At 63.1% G+C, this 13,830-nt stretch overlaps 1 protein-coding gene across 2 annotated transcripts; it reads left to right on the top strand.

Annotated features, from left to right (window-relative positions):
• Positions 1–5,910: 5,910 nt before the first annotated feature.
• ATXN7L3 (ataxin 7 like 3) lies at positions 5,911–11,898 on the top strand. Of its 2 annotated transcripts, XM_054176814.1 has the most exons (13): positions 5,911–6,023; positions 6,118–6,250; positions 6,873–7,044; positions 8,562–8,659; positions 8,937–8,959; positions 9,914–9,959; positions 10,164–10,195; positions 10,326–10,394; positions 10,726–10,769; positions 10,896–10,967; positions 11,288–11,421; positions 11,517–11,618; positions 11,727–11,898. In XM_054176814.1, exons 1-13 carry the CDS (start codon positions 5,973–5,975, stop codon positions 11,873–11,875), a joined length of 1,125 nt encoding a protein of 374 aa, XP_054032789.1. In that variant the 5' UTR covers positions 5,911–5,972; the 3' UTR covers positions 11,876–11,898. The 2 variants fall into 2 exon arrangements, with proteins under 2 accessions (XP_054032789.1, XP_054032790.1); XM_054176815.1 differs by lacking the exon at positions 11,517–11,618.
• The last annotated feature ends 1,932 nt before the right edge of the window (positions 11,899–13,830 follow it).

Genomic DNA, 13,830 nt, shown 5'->3' with positions numbered 1-13,830 from the left:
CCCCCCAAAAAGAAACACCCAGTGCAAGTGGGGGACCCCCTCCTGAGACACCCCCCCCCCGGTATGGGCAGGGGGGAGTCACAAGGTTTGGCTCTTCTGGTCCCCTCCCATCCTGCCCCTGGAGAGGAGCTGGGCTGGGGGGACAGGATTTGGGGGACCTCGGGGGAAAGAGGGGGCATTTGCTGCTCCCCCCCCCCCCCCCCCCCGGCTGGGGAGGCTTTTTCTCCCCTGTGCTTTAATTTAGCCATTTCCCACCCAAATCTCAGCTCAGTGAGGGGCTGAGCAGGGGGGGAGGCAGGTAGGAGGGGGAGGCAGATGGGGGCGAGGGGCAAGCTGCAGGTTTGGGGGTTCATTGGTGTGGCACACCCCACACCCCCCCGGGTTTGCTGCTCTCAGCACCTCAAATCTATGCCCCCCCCAAACCCTTGAGTCCCCCCAAAACACAACTGGGGACCCCCTCAGTGCTGGTGTGTGTGTGGGGGAAACAACATCCCCCCCCCATCACAGCCCCTCGCCCCAGAGTGGGCTGGATGAAAGGGGGTGGAGGTGGGGGTCTGCACCCAGGTGCCTCCCCACCCCCCAGCACAGACAATCCCCCTGGAACCTGGGGTCCCCAAAAGACCCCAGCCAGGTGTGTGTGTGACCACAGCCCTCCCCCCACCCACCTCCATCTCTTTGCCTCCCAATCCCTGCTTCCATTTGGGATTTTCCTTTCACTCCCTCCCCCCCTCCCCCCCCTCAATTTTTATTCTCCCCTGCCTTCCCCCCCCAAAAAAAAAAAGCAATCCCCCAAGGGGAACCTCAACTTTTCAGCTGAAGAAGCTCTCCCCACCCTCTCCCCTCCCAGGCACCCTGCTCGTGTTTTAGTGGCTGTTCTTTTAGTACAAAAACAAAAGCCTAAAAAAGCTAAAAAAAAAAAAGAGAGAAAACGAAACCTTTGGGGTTTTTTCTTTTGGTTTTTTTTTTCTGTTAAAAAAAAAGAAAATAGTTTAAAAAAATGAAATAATAATTAAAAAGGAAAAAAAAAAAAAAAAAGAGAGAAAAATTCTTCCAGCGCTGACAAGGGGGAGAAAAAAAAATCCTTAGCGCTGCGAGAGGATTGACCCTGAGTGCATTTTGGCACTGCCCTGCCCCCCTCCGGGCTCCTTGAGGTGGAAATTCTTGTGGATTCCAGGGGAAAAAAAAAAACAAACATAAAAAAACACGAAAGGAAAAGAAAGGAAGAAGAAGAAGGAGAAGAAATAATTTAAAACTTACTTAAGAAAAATGAAAAATTAAAAAAAAAAAAAGCTTTTAGAAAGTTTAAAATGTTTAAAAAAAAGGAAAAAAAGACTAAAAAAAAAAAAAGAAAAAGACCAAAAAAGGTAAAAAAAAAAAAAAAAAGGAAAAGAGGGAGGGGAAAAAATGGGGGGAAAAAAGTTTTAAAAAAAAAAAAGTTTTAAAAAAATGAAAAAAGAAATGTAAAAAAATAATTTTAAAATAATAAAAATAATTTAAAAATAAAAAATGTAAAAAAGGAAAAAGGAAAATAAAACCAAAAAAAGTAAAAAAAAATTATAAAAAAATTAAAAGACAAAAAAAAGGCAAAAAAAAAGGGAGGGAAAACATGGAAAAAATAGTTAAAAAAATTAAAAATGAATTAACAAAAAATAATTAAAAGACCAAAAAAAAAAAAAAAGGAAAAAAAAAAAAAAGGAAAAAAAAAAATGGAAAAAATTGTAAAAAAATAAAGACATAAAAAAAATTAAAAAAAAATTATAAAAACTAAAAAGACCAAAAAAAGGAAAAAAGAAAAGAAAAAAATACATGGGAAAAAAAAATTGTAAAAATAAAGAAAAAAAATTAAAAATATTAAAAAGGAAGGAAAAAAAAGACAAAAAAAAAAAAGAAAAATAAGGGAAAAAAAATTCCTCTTTTTTTTCTAATATTTAAAGAGTGTTTTTGTAGGTTTAAAAAAAAGACAAAAAGACAAAAAAAAAATCACAAAGAAAAGAATAAAATTCCCTCCTCCGCTCTTTGCCCCTTCTCCCTCTTCCCCCTCCCCCCTTCCCCCCCTGAAAAACAAAACCTCCTTGGGAATTTAGGGGGGGGGGTGTGGGGGTGTTAGGGGCTGTGTGTGCCCTCCCCTGACCCCCAGCTGGGCCTTGCCTTTGGGTCCTGCCCCCCCTTGGTTTTTTTTTGCTTTGGTTTAGTTTTGTTTTGTCGGTGCTTTAATATATTGTGGGTTTTTTTTTTCCCTGAGGGTTTGGTTGGTTTGGGGTTGGTTGTTTTTCCCCCCCCCCCCCCCCTTCTTTTTTGCTTTGGTTTGGGCTGTTTGGGTTTTTTCTCTTTTTCTTTTTTTTTGTATAATAAAGTGAGACAAAGAAATGGCTCTGCTCTCGTGGCATTACTATGACAAATAAAGCTTTAGGGGGGGGAAAAAAGAACAACCAACCAACCCAGGTCGGGGGCTGAGAAGTGGTTTTTTGGAGCCCCCTTGTTGCTGGGGGAGAGATGGGATGGGGGAGAGCCAAAGTATCACAGAAGAGGAGGCTCAGGGGTGACCTCATTGCTCTCTACCTGAAGGGTGGTTGTAGCCAGGAAGGGGTTGGCCTCTTCTCTCTAGCAACCAGCCCCAGAACAAGAGGACACAGCCTCAAGCTGCGCCAGGCAGGGGAAGTTTAGGCTGGAGGTGAGGAGAAAGTTCTTCACGGAGAGAGTCGTTCGTCATTGGGATGTGCTGCCCAGGGAGGTGGCGGAGTCGCCGTCCCTGGAGGTGTTCAAGAGGGGATTGGATGTGGCACTCGGTGCCACGGTCTAGGCGTGAGGTCTGTGGTGCCAGGTTGGGCTTGGTGATCTCTGGGGTCTCTTCCAACCTTGGTGATAACAAAAGGATTGGTGGGAGATGGAATGGAGTGGAATGGAATAGACTGGAATGGAATAGAATAGAATGGAATAGACTGGAATGGACTAGACTAGACCAGAATAGAATAGAATTACCCAGGTTGGAAAAGACCTTTGAGATCATCCAGTCCAACCCATCACCCAGCACCATCTGATCAACTAAACCATGGCTCCAAGCACCCCATCCAGGCTCTCCCTAAACACCTCCAGGGATGGGGACTCCACCACCTCCCTGGGCAGCACATCCCAGTGGCCAATCTCTCTTGCTGGGAAGAATTTCTTCCTCCCCTCCAGCCTGAACCTCCCCTGGCACGGCTTGAGACTGTGTCCTCTTGTTCTGGTGCTGCTTGCCTGGGATTGGTGGGAGAGCCAAAAAGGGTTGTTGGGAGATCCAAAAGGATTGCTGGGAGACCCAAAAGGGTTGCTGGGGCTGTGGGGATTGTTGGGATATTCAAAAGGGTTGATAGGAGATCCAAAAGGATCACTGGGAGATCCAAAAGGGTTGATAGGAGACCTAAAAGGACTGCTGGGAGATCCAAAAGGGTTGCTGGGTCTGTGTGGATTGTTGGGAGATCTAAAAGGGTTGATAGGAGATCCAAAAGGGGCATTGGGGCTGTGGGGATTCCTGGGAGATCCAAAAGGATTGCTTGGAGATCCAAAAAGGTCACTGGGGAGCTATGGGGATCACTAGGGATCTAAAGGGATTACAAAGGAGCTGAGAGGATCATCAGGGAATCGCTGGGGGAGATTGTGGGGAATCACAGGATATGTAAGGATCACAGGGAGAGCTGTCAGGATCACTGGGGGATCCCTAGGGATGACTGGAGGATCATTGCGGATCACTGGAGGATCTGTGGGGATTACTGGAAGCGCCGTGAGGGTCACTGGGGGGATCACTGCAGAGTCACGCGGGAGCTGTGGGCAGGCGTGCGGATCCCCGGGGATCTGTGGGGATCGCTAGCGGGTCTATGCGGATTACTGGGAGAGCTGCGAGGGACACTGGGGGATCACCGGCACGGGGGGTCCCTGCGGATCCGCGGGGACGAGGAAGCAGGGACGGCCGCGGGGGGCGCCCAGGCCCCGCCCCTCTCTGCCCCCGCCCCCTCCTCCCGCCCCTCGACTCGGGGCCGGCCCCTCCCGCCGCCGCCCGCTCCCATTGGCCGCGCCCCTCACGGCGCCTCCTGATTGGCGGCGAGCGCGGGGGCAGGCCGTGCGCGCGCCGGGAGCGGCGCCCCGCCCCTGCTCCCCTCAGCCCCCCCCCCCGCCCCCCCGCGCCGTTCCCCCCCCGCCGCCGCCGCCGGGCGGAGGCAGCGCCAGGCCCGGCCCGCCCGCTCCCGCGCACCGCTCCCGCTGCGGCCCGGCCCGGCCCGGCCCCGGCCCCGGCAGGGCGGGCGGCGTTGCCGCCGAGCATGGCGAGCCGCCGCCGGGCCTCGCGGAGGAGCGGCGGGGGGCGCTGACCCCGGCCCCGGCCCCCCACGGGCCCTTCGAGCCGGTGAGTGACCGACCGAGCCACCCACCCCCAGCCTCGGCCCGCTCCCGGGGCTCCGCCACGCCCTGGGGCCCTGCAGCACCGGAGGGCGGCCCGCTGACCCCTCCCCGGCGCACACCGGGGCCCCCCCGCGCCGCTTTAGGGCCCCCCCCGGGCTCTAAGGGTCTTCCCGATCCGCCCCGACCCTCCCCGGGACCGGCCCGCCCTGCCTGTGCTTCTCCCCCGCCGCCAAATCCTCTCCCCGTGCCCCCCTCCTGGGCCCCTCCAGCTCCAGCAGCTCCCCCACGACCCCCTAGTCCCGGCCTCGTCGAGGACTCGTGGGCCCTGGCACCCCCCCCGGCAGCCCCCTTACCGCCCCCCGCAAACCCCCGAGCCCGATGCAGCTCCTGGCTTCCTGCGGGAGGTCCCCAGCCGTGCGTCCCCCGCTGGGGCTGGCACCACCCCGGGGGCCGGGGTGGGCAGGCAGGGTGCAGCCACCCCCAGGCTGCTTTCAGCCCCCACCAGAGCAGAGCGCAGCCTCCCACCCCCAACCTGTGCAGCCCCTCCCGCGGGTTTTGCCCACCCCCCGCTCTGCCTCTCACCCCGGGAGTGGAGTCCCGGGGGGGGGGGGCCGGGGAGGGGTCCCAATCGGGGCCGGTGCCCGCCGGTGTTTCCTCTTTCCGCACCGGAGGGAAGAAATCCCTGGGCCGGGCCCGGAAGCGGGCGGTGGGGCGCGGGCGGGGGGGGGGCACAGGCACACACACACGGGACACTCCCCCCACCCCTCCCCCCTCCCCCGGCCGGTGGTTGGGTCGGAACCCCCCCTCCATGGCAACCGGGCACGGAACCACCGGCCAGTAGCGGCCGGTACCCACCGGTACTCGCCGGTACTCGCCGTGAGTGGGTGCAGGCAGCCGGGCAGAGCTGCTGCAGGGGGTCTTGGCGTGAGTTTGGGGTCCCCCTCCCTCCTTTAACTCGTCGTTGGGGTGCTGACTGCGGGGGGGGGGGCACACGTACAGGGTTGTCCCTGCCCTGTTCCCCACCCTCCATCGAGGGAGGGTGATGCAGCAAAACCCAGCCCCCCCCTCTGCAGGGGTTGTGCTCAGTTTTAGGGGGTATGGTGGGGGGCACCTCGAGTCCCCTGTGCCCACCCCTAACTCGGAGACTATGCGGGATGGTGGGGGGGGGGGACACCACTGGGGAGGGGTCAGAGGGGTCCCTCCCCAGAAGGAAACTCAACTTCCAGGCCATGGGGGCTGGGCAGCAGATCCAAATCCAGGACCCTTCCCCATCTCCACTTGATCTACTCCCAGGAGGGGACCCTGATGCCAGACTGGGGGACCCCAATCCCCCTCCCCCCACAACTCGCCATTCCTGGGAGGGGTTGACCCAGAGGTTTGGAGACCTCTCGAAGATCTTGGGGTCTGCTGTTCCCCAGGGGGTGGGGGTGGGCTTGGGTTGGGGGTAGGGTGAAGGAGGCAGTGGGAGTGGGGGTCTGCAGGCTGTGGGCGACGTGCCAGCGTGACCCTTGCCTCTGTGCCCCCCCCCCAAAGTGCCCCCCCCCCCCCGCCGTGTCCTGTGCTATGAGCATTCGGCGTGACTTCTCCTCGAGCAGTTGCAAATGAAAATGGAGGATATGTCTTTGTCTGGCCTGGATAACAGCAAACTGGAGGTGAGTGGCTGCCCTTCACCATCCATTGGTGGCCCTCCCTGTGTCCCCCACCCTTTTTGTGGTCACCCACCCCCCCCACACACGCTTCCCCCAGGCCATCGCACACGAGATCTACACTGACCTGGTGGAGGATGCCTGCCTGGGGCTCTGCTTCGAAGTCCACCGGGCAGTCAAGTGTGGCTACTTCTTCCTGGATGACACCGACCCCGACAGCATGAAGGACTTTGGTGAGTGCCCCAGGGGCAGGGTGGCACTGGGCACAGGCAGGTGGCCACTGTTCCCCCTCCCAGTGCCACCACAGGGGGGCCAGAGGGGCACAGGTCATCCCTGCCCGTAGGGATTTGGGCACAGGGGTTGCCAAGGAGGATCAAACACCCAAGTGTGTGTCCACTCCATGCCCCATCCCATCCCAGAGGAGCCATTTTGTGACTTCCTGGGATAAACCAAGCCTCAAAACTTGGTGCCCAGCCCTGTGGGGGGCAAAGATTCACAGAGTGGTTTGGGTTGGAAGGGGACCTTCAAGATCATCTCATTGCAGCCTCCTGCCGTGGGCAGGGACAGCTCCCACCAGCCCAGGTTGCTCAAGGCCTCATCCAGCCTGGCCTTGAACAGCTCCAGGGAGGGGACAGCCACAACCTCCCTGGGCAAATTTGGATGGGTGAGGGTAGGAGAACCCCCACCAAGCCCACGTCGAGGGTCTGGGAAGCAACCAGCACCGCAAGGGACCCCCAGCCCTTGTCCCAGCAGAGCTGGGGGAGCACAGCAGACAGCTGGAGGGGCTCAGGGGGGAGGTGTGGCATGGGGGAGGGGCTGATCTGTGTGTGTGTGTCCCCCCCCTGCTCCTTGCAGAGATCGTGGACCAGCCTGGGGTGGACATCTTCGGGCAGGTGTACAACCAGTGGAAGAACAAAGAGTGTGTGTGCCCCAACTGCAGCCGCAGCATCGCCGCCTCCCGCTTCGCCCCACACCTGGAGAAGTGCCTGGGCATGGGCCGCAACAGCAGCCGCATCGCCAACCGCAGGTGAAAGGCGGGCACTGCCCCCCGGACACGGGCACCCACCCCCCCAAACATAGCCCCCAGCGGGCAGCCACCCCCCCCAAACACAGCTCCCGGCGGGCACCCCCCCCCCCCCAAACACAGCCCCCAGCAGGCAGCCACCCCCCCCAGACACAGCCCCCAGCGGGCAGCCACCCCCCCCAAACACAGCCCCCGGCGGGCACCCACCCCCCCCCAAACACAGCCCCCGGCGGGCACCCACCCCCCCCAGACACAGCCCCCAGCGGGCAGCCACCCCCCCCAAACACAGCCCCCGGCGGGCACCCACCCCCCCCAAACACAGCCCCCAGCGAGCACCCCACCCCCCCCAAACACAGCCCCCGGCGGGCACCCACCCCCCCCAGACACAGCCCCCAGCAGGCACCCACCCCCCCAAACACAGCCCCCGGCGGGCACCCACCCCCCCCAAACACAGCCCCCGGCGGGCACCCACCCCCCCCCAAACACAGCCCCCGGCGGGCACCCACCCCCCCCCAGACACAGCCCCCGGCGGGCACCCACCCCCCCCCAAACACAGCCCCCGGCGGGCACCCACCCCCCCCCCAAACACAGCCCCCAGCGGGCACCCACCCCCCCCCAAACACAGCCCCCGGCGGGCACCCACCCCCCCCAGACACAGCCCCCGGCGGGCACCCACCCCCCCCAAACACAGCCCCCAGCGGGCACCCACCCCCCCCAGACACAGCCCCCGGCGGGCACCCACCCCCCCCCAGACACAGCCCCCGGCGGGCACCCACCCCCCCCAAACACAGCCCCCCCCCAAACACAGCCCCCGGCGGGCACCCACCCCCCCCAAACACAGCCCCCGGCGGGCACCCACCCCCCCCAGACACAGCCCCCGGCGGGCACCCACCCCCCCCAAACACAGCCCCCAGCGGGCACCCACCCCCCCAAACACAGCCCCCAGCGGGCAGCCACCCCCCCCAAACACAGCCCCCAGCGGGCAGCCACCCCCCCCCCAAACACAGCCCCCAGCGGGCAGCCACCCCCCCCCCAAACACAGCCCCCGGCGGGCACCCACCCCCCCCAAACACAGCCCCCGGCGGGCACCCACCCCCCCCCAAACACAGCCCCCGGCGGGCACCCACCCCCCCCAAACACAGCCCCCGGCGGGCACCCACCCCCCCCAAACACAGCCCCCAGCGGGCACCCACCCCCCCCAAACACAGCCCCCAGCGGGCACCCACCCCCCCCAAACACAGCCCCCAGCGGGCAGCCACCCTGGGGTCCTGGGGTGCCAGGGAGGGTGCAGGGTGGGTCCTGGGGGTGCCAGGGAGGGTGCGGGGTGGGTCCTGGGGTGCTGAGGAGGAAGCAGGAGGGATCCTGGGGGTGGCAGGGAGGGTGCAGGGTGGATCCCGGGGTGCAGAGTGGATCCCGGGGGGGGCCTCACGGGGGGCGTGCTATGGCTCCTGGGGAGGGGCCGGGGGCGGGGCCGGGGGCGGGGCCGGGGGCCGGGCCCTGAGCTGCCTCCGGCGGCGCAGGATCGCCAGCAGCAACAACCTGAACAAGTCGGAGAGCGACCAGGAGGACAACGACGACATCAACGACAACGACTGGTCCTACGGCTCCGAGAAGAAAGGTGGGGGGGCCCTGGGGGGCGCTGTGGGGGTGCTGCCTCACCTGGGGGACTCCCTGACCCCCCCCCCAGCGAGGGGTCATGGGGCACACCCTGCCTGCCCCATCGCCCTTGAGTGTGTGTGTGTGAGGGGGGTCCCCCAGTTGCCCCCTCCCTGCCGGAAAGAGGTGTGCTGGCGCTTGAGGGGGGGGCGGGGGGGCAGGAAGTGGGGGGCTGGGAGGATTTAGGGCTAAATCCGGCAGAAAAGGTGAAATTTGTCCCTTCCTGTCTCTCCCTGCAGCCAAGAAGAGGAAATCGGACAAGGTGTGTGGGGGGGGTGGCACTGGGAGCAGTGGGTGGCACTGGGGGGCTCTGAGGGGGCCGTGTGGGTGCTGCTGGCGGGGGGGGGTGCTGGGGAGCATGTGTGGGTGCTGCTGGGGTGGCTGTGTGGGTGCTGCTCGGGGGGTTGGGGTGCTGGGGAGCATGTGTGGGTGCTGTTGGAGAGGCTGGGTGCTGTTGGGGTGGCTGTGTGGGTGCTGCTGGGGGGGTTGGGGTGCTGGGGAGCATGTGTGGGTGCTGTTGGAGAGGCTGGGTGCTGCTGGGGGGGTTGGGGTGCTGTGTGTGTATGGTGAGTGCTGCTGTGAGAAGTGGGTGCTGCTAGAGGGGGTTTTGGGGTGCTGGGGAGGGGGTGTGGGTGCTGCTGGGGGGGTTGGGATGCTGTGTGTGTGTTGAATGCTGCTGTGAGAAGTGGGTGCTGCTAGAAGGGGTTTGGGGTGCTGCTGGGGGGATGTTGGGGTGCTGGGGAGGGGTTGTGGGTGTTGCTGGGGGGGTTGGGGTGCTGGGGAGGGGTTGTGGGTGTTGCTGGGGGGGTTGGGGTGCTGGGGAGGGGTTGTGGGTGTTGCTGGGGGGGTTGGGGTGCTAGTGGGGGGATGTGGGTGTTGCTGGGGGGGGTTGGGGTGCTGGGGAGGGGGTGTGGGTGTTGCTGGGGGGGGTTGGGGTGCTGGGGAGGGGGTGTGGGTGTTGCTGGGGGGGTTGGGGTGCTGGGGAGGGGTTGTGGGTGTTGCTGGGGGGGTTGGGGTGCTAGTGGGGGGATGTGGGTGCTGCTGGGGGGGGTTGGGGTGCTGGGGAGGGGGTGTGGGTGCTGCTGGGGGGGGTTGGGGTGCTGGGGAGGGGGTGTGGGTGCTGCTGGGGGGTGGTGTGCCCTGCTGGGGCAGGGGATTGCAGAGCTGGAGGGGGGGTGGGGGTCACCCTGCAGCCCCCCATGCTCTCTCCCTGCAGAACCCCAACTCGCCTCGCAGGTCCAAGTCCCTGAAACACAAAAATGGTGAGGGGGGGGCTGGGGGCAGGGCTGCTGCTTTTGGGGGGGAGGGGGGGGTTGGGGAGAGGGTGGAGCTTTGAGAGGGTGTGGCCAGGATGGGCGTGGCTTGAGGCACACATCTGGGTGGGGCTGTGGTGGGGGGCTGGCAGGGAGGGGTATGGGGGGGGTCAGGGACCCTCCTTGCCCCCTCCTCACCCTCCTCTCTTCCAGGCGAGATCGGTGGGAACCCCGATCCCTTCAAGGTGAGCCTGGGGCTGGGGGGGGGGGGATGCCACCCACCCACTCCCTCTTTGTTGTCCCCTGGGGGGTCCCCAGCTCTGTCACCCCCCAGCCCTGACCCTGTTCTCTGCCTCCCCCCCTCCACGACCCCAGTACAGCAACTCAGCAGGAATCAACTACGAGACGCTGGGCCCCGAGGAGCTGCGCACGCTGCTCACCACGGTGTGTGGCTGGCACCGGGGGGGGCCTCGGGGGGCACCAGGGGGCCTCGGGGGGCACCAGTGGGCACAGGACAAGCCCTGGCCCCAGCTGGAGAGGGACTTGTGGGATCTCTGCCAGCTCGGCTCTGTCTCACTGAGCTGGGAACGAGGACATTCCTGAACCCGGTGATGGGGCTGGGGCTCTGTGCCAAACCTGGGGGATGTGGTGGCCTTGGGGTCTGGGGGGGTTGGCAGGATGGCACTGGGAGGTTTGGGGGTCACTGGGATTTGGGGTTTCAGCAGCCCCCTGGCTGCTCCTCCCCACCCCTCTCACCCAGCCCTTCTCTCCCCAGCAATGCGGAGTCATCTCCGAGCACACCAAGAAGATGTGCACCAGGTGAGGGCCTCCTGCCTGGGCTTTCCCTGCCTGCTGGGGGGGAGGGGGAGGGTCCCCGGGGTGCCCAGACCCTCAGCAGAGCTGGGCAGGGGGCAGCCAAAAGCCTGACTCCATCTCCTGGCCCAGGTCCCTGCGGTGTCCCCAGCACACGGACGAGCAGCGCAGATCCGTCCGGGTTTACCTCCTCGGCCCCTCCGCGTGAGTCGGCGCCCACGGGGGGGGCTGGAGGGGCCCAGCCTGGGGACCACCCACTGAAAAGAGAGCGGGGGGTGCTGCCTGGGGTGCTGCCTGGGGTGCTGCCTGGGGTGCTGCTCAAGCATGGGTGGGGACAGACACCTCTGGGCAAGTGCTGTGAGGAGGGGACGGGAGCGCCGGGCCGGGGTCGGGACGCTCCAGCCAGCGGGGAGCTTGCTTTGGGGCTCTGGCTCCTCGTTTGGAGGGGTGCAGCCCCGTGGGGACCCCCATGAGGCCTCTGCCACCCCCTGACAGCTCTGCCCCTCTGTAACCCTTGTGCCCAGGTCCCTGCCCGAGGCTGAGGGCAGTGTGGAGAACGACAGCTTCGAGGTGGCCGAGAGCCAGGCCCTGATGAGCCGGCTGCAGTGGGACGGCTCCTCCGACATCTCCCCCTCCGACTCGGCCTCCTCCAAAGCCAGTGAGTGCCTGGGGGGGGAGGGGAGGCACATCCTGGGGCACAACCCCCACCCCCTACACGGGGCCAAAACTTGGCTGCTCTTGGTGTCTCCCCAGCACAAGAGGGGATGGACAGACAGACTACCCAAAGCCACCTCCAAGAGCCGCTGGAGCAGCTTGTCACCCACCTCCCCCCCGGGGTGGGGAGAACCTTTTGGGGTACATTTGGATGGGTGATTGGAGGATGGGAGGGGGCTCCTGGGGGTTCCAGCAGTTCCCCAACACCTCCAGCTGCTCCTTTTGTGTGTCCCCCACCCCTCCCTGCAGGTACAAACAACTCTGAGTCTCGCAAGACCAAGAAGAAGAAGCCTCACCTGGGGCTGGTGAGCGGTGCCCCGGGGCTGGGCTCCAGCAAGAAGAAGAAGCCCAAGCCCCCTGCACCCCACACCCCCAGCATCTATGATGACATCAACTGAGTGCAGCAGAGCTGATCCTGGGGGGGGGGAGGGGGATTTGGGGGGAAGGGGGAAAACAGAGACAAGGTTGGGGGACAATGGATGGACAGATGGACACAGGCCAGGGGCAGCCCCTCCAGCCCCTCCCCACTTCGGACACAGAGCTGGACCCTGGGCTGAGGAGCCTGGAGGACTTTGGCCATCACTGCAAGCAAGGGGTAGGGGAGAGATGAAAAGGGGGGGTGGGGAGGTTGGGGCTGGATGTGGGAGCCCCCATTAATACCTCCCCCCACCCCCTCCCCCTTTCCTACCTGAGCCTCTCCCCCCCCCACCCCAGCAGTGCCTCTATTTATTGTGTGACAGTTTTTGTAGGTGGGGCTCTGAGGGTGGCTCAGAAGGCACAACCCCTCCCCCCCCCACCTCCCCTTCCCATCACCCACCCCCCAAGCAGCTGTGCCCACCCCCCCCCCCAACACACAGAGCTGCTCCTCTCTAGCACCCCCTACCCCCAAGCCTGGGGCTGCCTCCCCCCACCCCCCCTTTCCATGCCCCAGGCTGGTGCTCACTGGTTGGGCTGGCTCAGGACAGGGGGAGCCTGCTGGGGGGGGGGTGGGGGGGTGATTTTTCCATTCCCCACACCCCACATCTGCTGGCAGCAGCTGGAGTGGGCTGCTGGGGGGCGTCTGGGGCTTGCCCAGGCCCTGAGGGGCCTGGAGTGGGGGTGGGGAGGGTCTGCATGCTGCAACCTTTGTGCTTGAGGCTATTTGGGGGGTGGGGGCCCACACACTTCAGGCTGCTGGGAACTGGGGGGGGTGCTGCTGTGACCTTCCCAGCTCCAAACTGGGCTCTGTGTGGGGAGTGGGGACCCCAAAGTGCCATGCCCCCCCACAGCCAGAGCCAGGGGGGAGGGGGACACACACAGAGCCTGGCTTTGAGGCAGATGCTTCCCCCCAGCCTCACAGCCCCAAGGACAGCTCTGTGTCCCCATCCCCACATGCCTGGGGCCCTGCTGCTGCAGTCAGGGGGGGCCCCTTTGGGACCCCCCAACATCTCTGGCTGATGTTTATACTCCCACAGGTTCTGGTCTTTGGCTTGGGGGATGGGGGGGTGGGGTAGAGGGGAAAGGGGTTCCAGGACCAGCAGGCCCTGGGGGGAGGGGTGGGGGTGAAACCAGGTCCCTCTGACCAAAGCCAGGCCCCCCCCCAGCTGTTTTTTATTGCAGGGGATGGGGTTGGCTCAGTCCTCTCTGTTGTAAACCCCCCCCCCCCCCCCCCCCGCATGGCTGACACCCCAAGTTCAGCTGTTCTGTCCCTGGGGGGGGGGGGTGCTGCTTGTGTGTGTGTCCCCCCCCAAACCCCCCCTCCCCGTGCTGCAGCAGTGGGGCTGGTCCTTGGGGTGGGTCTTGCAAACCAATGGTGCTCTCTGGATTCACTCTTCTCAAACTGCTGCTAAAGGCTTGTGCTGTGGCAAGACCCAGGGCTGGGCTGAGGGGGGGGGGCCTCATGGAGCCCCTGGACACCCTAAACTGCTTGGGGGGGAGCGCCCCCCCCCCCCCCCCCCCCCCAAGCTTCATGGAGACCTCCCTTCCCCCCCCCCCCCAGCTCCCTCCCTGCTGGGGTGGTTGGTAGCTCCTGGCACAGCTCTGGGGAGGGGGAGGCCACTGGAGCACGCTGAGCTGGCCTTGGCGTGCCCCAAAGAGGGGGAGGGGGGGACCCAGGCACCCAGAAACAGGGGGGGACCAGCCTGCTTCTCCCACCCCCCACCCCCCCCAAAGCACCCAAGGAAGGCACAGGGGCCAGGAGGGGACAACCTCAGCCCCTTGGCTGTGGGAGAGGGGCTGCAATTAGGGGTCCAAGGGGGTGTAGCTGGGCAGTGGGGAGACTTGGATGTGCTCTGTCCCCTCCTCAGGTCTGTGTCCTCACCCCTGTGGCAGAGCTGGGGGGTTTGGGGGGGGTGGGGGTGTCTCCTGGGTCTGA

Source organism: Dryobates pubescens, chromosome 36 (assembly GCF_014839835.1).
Source record: "Dryobates pubescens isolate bDryPub1 chromosome 36, bDryPub1.pri, whole genome shotgun sequence".
NCBI classification, from domain to species: domain Eukaryota; kingdom Metazoa; phylum Chordata; class Aves; order Piciformes; family Picidae; genus Dryobates; species Dryobates pubescens.
Note: the sequence above shows the minus strand (reverse complement) of the source record. Positions and strands in the feature narration are given on the sequence as shown.

Coding starts and splice junctions, on each gene's coding strand:
- ATXN7L3 (XM_054176814.1), top strand. CDS start 5,973: ATGAAAATGGAGGATATGTCTTTGTCTGGCCTGGATAACAGCAAACTG. Junction 6,251..6,872: donor CGACAGCATGAAGGACTTTG/GTGAGTGCCCCA, acceptor TGCTCCTTGCAG/AGATCGTGGACCAGCCTGGG. Junction 11,619..11,726: donor GGTGGGGAGAACCTTTTGGG/GTACATTTGGAT, acceptor CCCTCCCTGCAG/GTACAAACAACTCTGAGTCT.